The sequence below is a fragment of the Barbus barbus genome (genome assembly GCF_936440315.1).
Source record: "Barbus barbus genome assembly, chromosome: 7".
NCBI lineage: Eukaryota > Metazoa > Chordata > Actinopteri > Cypriniformes > Cyprinidae > Barbus > Barbus barbus.
Window position 1 is genome coordinate 26,454,389 of NC_136735.1, and position 9,973 is coordinate 26,464,361.

General features: G+C 35.6%; 1 protein-coding gene across 3 annotated transcripts; it reads left to right on the top strand.

The window, feature by feature from the left end:
- The first annotated feature begins 1,972 nt into the window (after nucleotides 1-1,972).
- On the top strand, nucleotides 1,973-9,476 carry LOC306872080 (N(6)-adenosine-methyltransferase non-catalytic subunit METTL14-like). 3 transcript variants are annotated; one of them, XM_079420449.1, is made up of 11 exons: nucleotides 1,973-2,163; nucleotides 2,280-2,368; nucleotides 4,562-4,649; nucleotides 4,750-4,827; nucleotides 4,950-5,037; nucleotides 5,128-5,218; nucleotides 5,519-5,660; nucleotides 5,764-5,856; nucleotides 6,231-6,347; nucleotides 6,461-6,671; nucleotides 7,585-9,476. In XM_079420449.1, the coding sequence occupies exons 1-11, from the start codon at nucleotides 2,098-2,100 to the stop codon at nucleotides 7,887-7,889; spliced, it is 1,368 nt and encodes a 455-aa protein (XP_079276575.1). In that variant the 5' UTR covers nucleotides 1,973-2,097; the 3' UTR covers nucleotides 7,890-9,476. The 3 variants fall into 3 exon arrangements, with proteins under 3 accessions (XP_079276575.1, XP_079276576.1, XP_079276577.1); XM_079420450.1 differs by having other exon boundaries at nucleotides 4,734-4,827; nucleotides 7,585-9,475; XM_079420451.1 differs by lacking the exon at nucleotides 2,280-2,368 and having other exon boundaries at nucleotides 1,978-2,163; nucleotides 4,734-4,827; nucleotides 7,585-9,475.
- Nucleotides 9,477-9,973: the final 497 nt, after the last annotated feature.

The window sequence follows — 9,973 nt, forward strand, 5'->3', positions numbered from 1 at the left end:
CACGATCAACCTGTCTGTCACTGTCACTATAACCTAAATAACACTAACAGCTCCTCAATAGTTTCTCTATGTGGAGACATGGTCCTTAAGTTGTCTCATATCTTGTCTTTGGCTGTTATCGGAGCAGCTCAGACGCGGATCAATAAAAGAGAAAGCGAGGAAGCCCGCGGCTTAATGACTCATGCATATTGATGATTGAGTCACCAGAGATTTGAAGTTTTGCAAAAGAAGGTCAATTAGTATATAATATCTTAAGACAAAATTGCCAAGGTCCAGAATAATTAAAATAGTATATTGCAAATAAATTGTTAAAAATACTTCCACTAAAATAGTCACGACACCACATAAGCTTCTGTGGGATGTTCAGATGCACGCGCCGAACCTCTCAGAATCTGCACTTAAATGAGAGTGCACAGTTCTGGCATTATTTCAGTAAGAGTCTGGTCATCGCTTTTGCTCTCTCCGGGGCTCTGGTGTGAAATCTTCTGTTCACGGATTCAGGGATAATCTCAATGAAAAACAGCCGAAACAAGGTTCATGTCTGCCCTCTTGTGTCGCTAAAATATAACTTTGTCAACTTTGTTTTATTGTTGGGTAAATATCATATTCATACATGCAAATGAAAAAATGTAAGCAGTCCTTTTATATATTTCTTTGTGAGTTTGTGAAAATGTTTCAGAGCTTTAAGCCTACTTTAAATAGAAAGTCTGAAATTCTTTGCCTCTATATTTCAAATAGCCTATTTATTATTTTAATGTCTTTTTGTACTTCTATTGATTCCAGCTCCTTGTTGTGTTTTTTCCCCTCATTGTTGCTGTTACTGTTGTGAGTATAATAATTATTATTTATGTTGATTATTTGTATTATTTATAGTGGATGTGCCTTGTTGAATGTTCCCTGTCTTGTTGTGTACAATGTGCAATTAAAAAAAATGACACACTTCCGTTCAAAAGTTTGGGGTCAGTAAGATTTTTTAAAGGAATTAATTTTATTAACCAAGGATGCATCAAATTGATCAAAAGTGATATTAAAAGAAATGTAATTTAACTATTATAGGCTGTTATTTTTATTACAAACTATTAAGCATCTCTGGTATTAACTTTGATGATAGTAATAAGAAATGTTACACCAAATCAGCATATTAGAAAGATTTCTGAAGACAATAAAGACTGGAGTAGCTGGATGAAGAAAATTCAACTGCTATCACAGGAATAGCCTAAATAACATTTAAAAACCTTACAATAGAAAACATTTGTTTTAAATTTGAATAACATTTCACAATGTAAGTCTACTGTTTTACGGTATTTGTAATATAAATGCAGCCTTGGTGAGCATAAAGACTTTTTTTCAAAAACATGAATTTTCAGACCCCAAACGCATGAATTCTAGTAGCAAAAACACGAGGAGATTGGAGGAGTCTGTTTTCTAATGTCTCTCCTGAGAAACTTGGGGATTTGAGTCATAATCATTTCACATCCCTAGGCCTAGGCTACTTCATTTTTATTTAAATAAATAAATAAATTGTAAAAAAAAAAAAAGAAAATCTTAGACAGATCAGACAATAAAAAAAAATTTAATTAATGAATAATGAATGAATGAATGAATGAGATAAAATTGGCACAGAGATCGTGTGTTTTCACCTTATCTGAGCACTTACTGTTTAGGCTATTTTTTATTTTTTCTACAAAGCAATACAAACGCCCAAAAATTGCATTTGAAACAACCGCGTGACGGAATAAAACATAAGCAAATTTAAATAGGCTAAACAAGCGCTAAACAGATTTTACAATTAAAAGTCATTTATAGATGTAAGAAAATAGAGATTTGAAAAGCCCACGTTTAAGGATTAAATATTTCATCAGCATAATAATAATATTATGATGGGGAAACTGTCATTAATCTTTATTTACATAATGTTTTATAACAAAGAAGAATCAGCAGCCGGTTATCGACGTCATAGTGTGCGTCTAGCAGCGTGATGATGTCAAATCTGCGCGACAGCACCTCACGTTGAGGTTTTCAATGAATTATTGGCGCACTATTGTTTTACACCAAATATTTGTATAAGGAACTATTTCCCTGTAAAATCTTATCGACATGAACAGCCGGTTGCAAGAAATACGTGAAAGACAGAAGCTCAGGCGGCAGCTTCTTGCACAACAGGTGAAGAACTTTTCAGCTTCCTGCATAAAGCAAGTGTTAGCGAGCATTACCAAAATAACACTAGCGAGCTTCGGGTAATGCGATTGCTTTACGAAGTTACTGTTTTGTTTTTGCAGCTCGGCGCAGAGAGCCCCGACAGCATCGGTGCTGTTCTCAATAGTAAAGATGAACAAAAAGAGATCGAAGAGACCAGAGAGACGTGCAGGTAGAAAACATGTTTGTAAGATAGAAAATAAGATAACGTTACGTATGTAGAATTGATACCTGTATCCCTCGAAATAAGCAAAACTGTAATGATAGGGCAACATTTGCACTAGGGCTGGGCGATATGACGATATTATCGTATATCGACGATGTCTTGTAAGTATCGCGATGTCGATGTCAACAGTCAGGTAAAAGGCGATTATCGAGGGAAAAAAAAGACGAATGATAAACCTAGTAAATTGCAAACACAAAAAAATTTAATTTTACATGACCCTATAGTCACCATACAGGTCTTTTTGCATGCAAGAATTAAATAATTTAGTAGGAGGGTTGGGAATCGAAAAGCTATTCCAATTTATGAAATCAGATCAGATGGAAGGTCAGGAACCAAATTACCTGTTATAAAATTAAATTTCGATTCTGCTTCTCGATTTCTGTATGCGCATTTATTGTGATTTCAAAAGATTCAACTACAAGAAGACAAAGAAATAGAACTCGCTTCTGCACTCGGGCGCTGTTTTCCGTGCTGCACGCACGCACCCGCACACACATACACACGCAGCCTCTTATATACACGAACACTGGACTCAGCTCTCTTTCGCGCATTCTTACACATTTGAATGGACAAATACACACAGAATGATATCAAAATATCCCATAAATACAATCGGTTATGTCTTAAGTGAACTTAAAAGAGTTGAGAAAGAATACAAGGGTGCATTGGATCCGTGCATTGACAGCAGCCGCAGCCGCCAGTCATTAATGTTAATCAAAGAACACAAGAAAAGAAAATCCCTCACTGATCTTGACTGAATCACTTTTGTAACCTCGGTTTATATTTTATTTGTCGTTTTTCAGCGCTGACTACCATAATGGCAACGTGCATCTGTGTATGCGATTTTGGAGATGCGTTCCAATCCAATTTATCCTTATTTAGGGTATAGACCTATTCTATTTTGATCTGCAGTGTAATAAAAGTTAAACAGAAAAGAAAAATAGTAGCACTGCATGTGTTTCTGAATATTTATTTAAACGATGTAGGCTATAACGATGAAAAACCACAAACATGACGGTTATAATTAAAATACGCAAATTCCTTCACAACGCACATTTTTACAGATTTTTTTAAACGGTGTATACAGTATAATTAAGATGAGATATAGCACTTTAAAATCTTAATTCATTTGGAACAAAACTATAAAGTTTTGTTGCAAACAGATTAAGGCATTATAGGCCTATCTCAGCATGCACGCGTTCGGAGTTTCGGCAGCCCAACACTGAAAATTATATTGTGGGCATTGTATTTTGAATAATAAAACAAAATTATAAAAATTAAAATAAAAAAATGAAATGTAAAAATTATCCCGCTTCTAAATAAAAAGTAGTTATTTTTATTTCGTTAAAAACGGGCCAAAAGAGACCTCTGAACTGGCTACCGGAAAAGAAAAAAAACCCTCAACGTTTTTGTTCAGAATTCGTTTTTAATCCCTGCATGATTTTAGTCATACATGATAAATATCAAACAGCCTACATTATAGCTTGACTACAAGTTTTAAAACAACGCAACAATTGTTGTATTCAAGGACATTATACTTACCATCATGAAATGTCTAGTGCCAAAAAGAAAGAGAGACATCGGAAAATAGGCATATTTTATTCAAGATATTAAATTAATGAATGAATGGAGGCATTTATTAATGACATCAACATGCATTTATCATGTCCAACTTCACCATGATGAACTTAAAATTGGGTTCTATTATTTTTCCTCAACAGTTCTCCTCAAAAAACTAAATTCTTTTCAAACTTGATAAGAACAGAATGGAAATTATTAGCAACACCAATATAACAGTAAAGCTAATGTTTTCTGTTAGTTTAAACACAAACTATGAAAAAGTAAAAACGAAACTTTAATGTGACAATAATTAAGACCAAACTGTACTGAACTGTGTTTATTGTGCATGTCCGCAATGTTGTCTCGGCTGGGGCGGGGCGTGGTGGAGGTGGAGCTTAGGTAGACGATATTATCGGATATCGCGATATTTTTTACGGCGATTATCGATAATATATTTTTGACATATCGCCCAGCCCTAATTTGCACTAATGTAATGCGGTTACTTTCAGTATCTAGTCATAACAGTGACAATAATCATGGAATAAGTTGTGTCTCTGGTGTGTCTTATGTTTACCGCAGGGCATCATTTGACAGATCAGTCCCTGGTGCTAAAAGAAGGTGTCTCATTGAGGGTGAAGACCCAGAGGAGGATGTGGAGGAGCAGAGGGTGAGTGAGCACTGATCAGCTGTATTTCTGATGTCTATTTAGATTAGCTCAGGTCAAGGCTGGAGATAACTGATCTTGGATCAGCTGTATGGTGTTACAGGAAGATGTTGAGCCCCAGCAGCAGGAGGAGAGCAGACCATATGAAGAGGTGTACAAAGACTCCAGCACTTTCCTAAAGGTAGAGTTAAATACAAAATTATATGATTTACATAGCAATTACATTCAGAATCACATTATTTTAAAATGACGCATATGAAGTTATTACAAGCTGTTTTCGAGAGATCACTTTTTGTTTCACAGGGCACTCAAAGTTTAAATCCTCACAATGATTACTGCCAACACTTTGTGGACACAGGTCATAGACCTCAGAACTTTATCCGAGATGGGGGTAAATGTTCCAGTCTTTATTTTTTCCTTTTCTTCCTTTCTCATGCCCAGCTGTGAGACTGGGTTAACTGTGTGCTTTATTGTGCTTTAGGTTTGGCTGACAGATTTGAGGAGTACCCAAAACAAAGAGAGCTCATCCGACTGAAAGATGAGTTTATTGCTGCCACCAACACCCCACCCATGTAAGAAAACATGTCAGACAATGCGAAATAGAACAGATGTTTGCAGATTCTTAAGACCTGTCTAATATACTTTAGTCAGAGTAATGGCATTTTCATTTTCGATAGGTTTGAAACAAAGGATAGAAGTACCTGCGTTAAATGGATTGTAATGTTGCTTAACAACATACGATTGTTTGGCAGATTAAACTAAATGTTCAGTAGAGAAAAGTGTCAGTTGTGAAAATTACACGATCTAGGACCTTTAAGCAGTGCATGCCATTGTAAAGTCTGTAAATACATTTTTGTTTGTGTGTGTGTCAGGTATCTGCAGGCAGATCCAGACACATTTGATCTGAGAGATTTGAAGTGCAAGTTTGATGTGATTCTGATAGAGCCTCCATTGGAGGAGTATTACAGAGAGTCGGGCATCATTGCCAACGAGCGCTTTTGGAACTGGGACGATGTGAGTTATTGCAAAGGTCTCTCAAAATGTGTATTGGAAAACAATTGAAGTTGATTTAATAAATTACATGATTTTTTATCATTTGTATCTGTTTCTGGTATAGATCATGAAGTTGAACATAGAGGAAATCTCATCTATTCGCTCTTTTGTATTCCTGTGGTGTGGTTCAGGAGAAGGCCTTGATCTCGGCCGAATGGTACGAATCTCACAATGTGGCATATTACTGTTTGTTGTACATATCACGTGCTCTAATCATAATCTTAGAGGGTAGTTCATCCAAAAAATAAAAAAAAAATATTTTACTTATCCTCAGGCCATCCCAGATTTGGATGATGTTTTTCTTCAGTAGAACAGGAAAGAAGATTTTTAACTGAAACAATAATTTTTGGTCAAAAAAAAGCATATCAGGCAACACAAAATTAATACCATGACTCCTGATGTTATATTGAGGTCTTATGAAGCGAAATGATTGGGCTATGCAAGAAACTGAACGTTATTTGCAACATTATGAACTGCAATCCTCAAAATATATTTTAACATCTTTCGATATTTTAACATCTTCTCTCTCAGTGTCTGAGGAAGTGGGGCTTCAGGCGATGTGAAGACATTTGTTGGATCAAGACCAACAAAAACAACCCTGGCAAGACCAAAACGCTGGACCCTAAGGCAGTGTTCCAGAGAACTAAGGTAAGAGAAACTGTCCTAACTAGTTAGAACAATGGGCAAGCCATAACAATATGTTGCTACTAATTAATAACCATTTTATTCTCTGACATCTCTCTTTTTGTGTGTGCATTCAGGAGCACTGTTTAATGGGCATCAAAGGCACAGTTAGACGCAGCACAGATGGCGATTTCATTCATGCTAATGTGGATATAGACCTGATCATTACAGAGGAGCCAGAGATGGGCAATATTGAGAAGCCAGTGGAGATTTTCCACATCATTGAACATTTCTGCTTGGGCCGTCGACGGCTGCACCTGTTTGGCAGGGACAGCACTATCAGGCCAGGTTAGATATTGACTTGTTTCCACTGAAGAAATAGTTCACCCTAAAAATTATCATTATTTACTCACCCGCATATGGTCCTCATATGCTATATTCGAGATGGTCCTCACTGCAGAACACAAGATCCAGGGGGTGTGGTTGGATCTAGATTCAACTCCTCCCACCTTACATATACCTAAACCTACCTGTCTCCACCCCCTGATCCCTAAACCTACCATCTCTACCCCCTAGATATGGATCCAACCACACCCCCTGGATCTTTGTTCTGCAGTGAGGGCCTACTGCTATATTCTGCAAAATGCAAAAGTAGTAGTTAGTACAAGTTAAAAAAGTGACTACAGTATGACAGGAAAGGCAGTATAATTATGTCATATTATATTAATATACACTGTTGTAAAATATTGATAGCACAAAAAAGTTTTTGAAAGAAGTTTCTTATGTTTACCAAGGCTGCATTTATTTGATTAAAATGCATTGAAAACAGTCATTTTTTTAAATATTAATTTCGCAAATAAATAATTAATATTAACTAACAATAAAATAATTTAACTGTTTACTATTTTAATATATTTTGAAGTCTAATTAATTCCTGTAATGGCAAAGCTGATTTTTTTGGCAGCCATTACTGCAGTCTTTAGTGTCACATTTATCCTTCAGAAATCATTCTATGATGCTGATTTGTTTTGCTCAAGGGACATTTCCTATTGTCACAGTTGAAAAAGTTCAGGATTTTTTAATGAATAAAAAGTTCAAAATAATTTATTTTAATAGGAATTTTTTGTAAAATAATAAATGTCTTTACTGTCACTTTTGATCAGTTTAACTGTGTGGAATAAAAGTATTAATTTCTTAAAAAATAAAACCATTTTGAATGGCTTGTAGGGTTACTCTGATCAAATGTTATGCATTTTTTCAGGGTGGCTGACTCTGGGCCCCACGCTGACCAACAGCAACTTTAATACAGAAGCTTATGCCTCCCACTTCAGTGAACCCAACTCTTACTTGTCTGGTTGTACTGAAGAAATCGAGAGACTCCGTCCCAAATCCCCTCCTCCTAAATCCATGGCGGAGAGAGGTGGGGGTGCACCACGTGGAGGACGAGGTGGTCCCGCTGTGGGAAGAGGAGATCGGGGTCGGGACAGAAATCGTCCACACTTCCGTGGAGAGCGAGGTGGTTTCAGAGGTCGCGGAGGCCCACATCGTGGATTCCTTCCCCGGTGATAGTGCACAACATGGCAACTTTGAGACTGAAAACAGAAAATGTGATTTGTCTGATATTTTTGTACCTTTTGTTGGGAATCGTATTGTTTTTTTTTATTTTAAGAGCGGGAACATTTTTTTAGTGGCACACAATTCTGAATGACTTGCAAGTGACATGCAAAATATTTGTAAAAATTTTATACAACCTCAATTAAACCCTGTTTTTACTTTAGAAATATTTGGAAAGATTATTTTGACTTTTTTTTTATTTGTGTGTGTGCGAGTGCGTGCGTGTGTGTGTTTTAACATTTGCAAATTCATTGAGGACTTCTCCTCCTGCCATGTGCACACTTCCTGCGTGTCCTGTGGAGGGCAGTAAGGCTAAGTTTGATGATCAGTGTCAAAAGAGCTTATTGATTGACATATAGAATTACTGGTTTGCAGTAAATAAAGCCAAACTTAATTGATGTTTTCTATTTAACAGGTGGTTAGTTTGTGGTGAAGAGCTGCATTATTAGAAAAGTAACATTTTAAATTCTTAAAGGCTAGTTCTTCAAACTTTAGACCACTTTGCATCCATTTATTCTTAGTATTAAGGCTTGGAGGTTGCAACTTAAACACACAATCAGTGCACGAATTGTACAATGCTGGGTGACGGGCCAAAAATTCTTTAAAATGACAAGAACAATCAAAAAGGAAGTCAATATCCACGTCAATAAAATAAGATGTAGCTCAGACACAAGTTGAGAACAGTGGATTATATCCAGGGTCTTGGGTTTATTTGAGGGCCTCAAGATTTTTTAAAATGTAATCTTGCTTGCTAAAGATTGCTTACTTTTTGAAGAGCCAGGGTTTCCACTGGATATTTGAGGATGCCCAATTTTGTGTGGAGATCTGGAAAATAAATCTGCATGGGCATTTTTTAATTAATATACATTTTTCTATACACCAAGTTTCAAAACATTTTGTCAAAGTTTGAGAAACATTGAGCTGGACTCTTCCATCAAAGATTTCATGAAGAGCTATTTAAAATGACCATTTAAGCATTTTACTATTTAAGGATTTAAGTGTATTGAAGAGTATTTAAAATTACGATAGTAAATTTCACTATAGTAAGACCATACCTTCAAAAACAGTAGCAGAATATTGTGCTTTTTTTCACAATTGATCAGTAACCAGTCATGCAATAACCAGTTATCTAAGCTTGAATGTTGTTTTCTGGTCTGATTAGGCTGCAACATTACAAAAAGTGTGTGATTTTCCAGTTTGCATTAATGTAACAGCATCATCTAGGCCAAGAGAAATGTGGGTCAGTTGCATGTTCTGATGCAATTAGCTCATGAATATCCAGCACACATTTGGCATAACTGTTGTTAAAGTGTGCATTAGAAGAAGATTTAAACTGCTTTTGTATTCCAATTTTTTCTTGATTTTTGTCTTGTTTAAACCTTAAGTATTCCTATTTTGTATCATATTGTTTTTGCCACAGAGATGAGTGATACATCAAATCATGTTACTTATTAGAAAGAAATGAGATTTTTGACTTTGCTATCAGACTCAGATTTTCACATGGTTGATTATATCTAAGTAATAAAGTATCAGACTTTGTGGCCGGCTCTTCTGTCTTGTCCCAGTTAGCAATCAGAAAACCCTAGTAATAACATTGCAACATGGTAAATGCCACATAAAAGAACACATAAAACCAAATAGTAACATATTGGCAACCATCCCAACATCATTGGTTTAAATGCTTTAGGCTAGATATTTTCTTAAAAAAAAAAAAAAAAACGTTTTACAATTATTCCTATACTCCCCTTCAGTAACCTGTCCTCTTATTTGTGCAATATGCTATAAGTCACACCCAATTCAATTAATTATAAGCAGTTTGTTTCACAAAAAGTTACTAGTTGCGGAGTAACTAGTTACATGTAATGGAATTACGTAATTTAATTACAAAATAAATGTAAACAGTTACAGTTACTGAAAAAATCTGTAATTAAAGTACAGTTAATGATTACAAATGGGATTTTTTTCACGCAAACGCACACATTGCATTGACTGCTCTAAAATATAAGACACTAATGTTTCAGAAGTTGAATACACAG

Coding starts and splice junctions, on each gene's coding strand:
- LOC306872080 (XM_079420449.1), top strand. CDS start 2,098: ATGAACAGCCGGTTGCAAGAAATACGTGAAAGACAGAAGCTCAGGCGG. Junction 5,661..5,763: donor GCTTTTGGAACTGGGACGAT/GTGAGTTATTGC, acceptor TTTCTGGTATAG/ATCATGAAGTTGAACATAGA. Junction 5,857..6,230: donor GCCTTGATCTCGGCCGAATG/GTACGAATCTCA, acceptor CTTCTCTCTCAG/TGTCTGAGGAAGTGGGGCTT.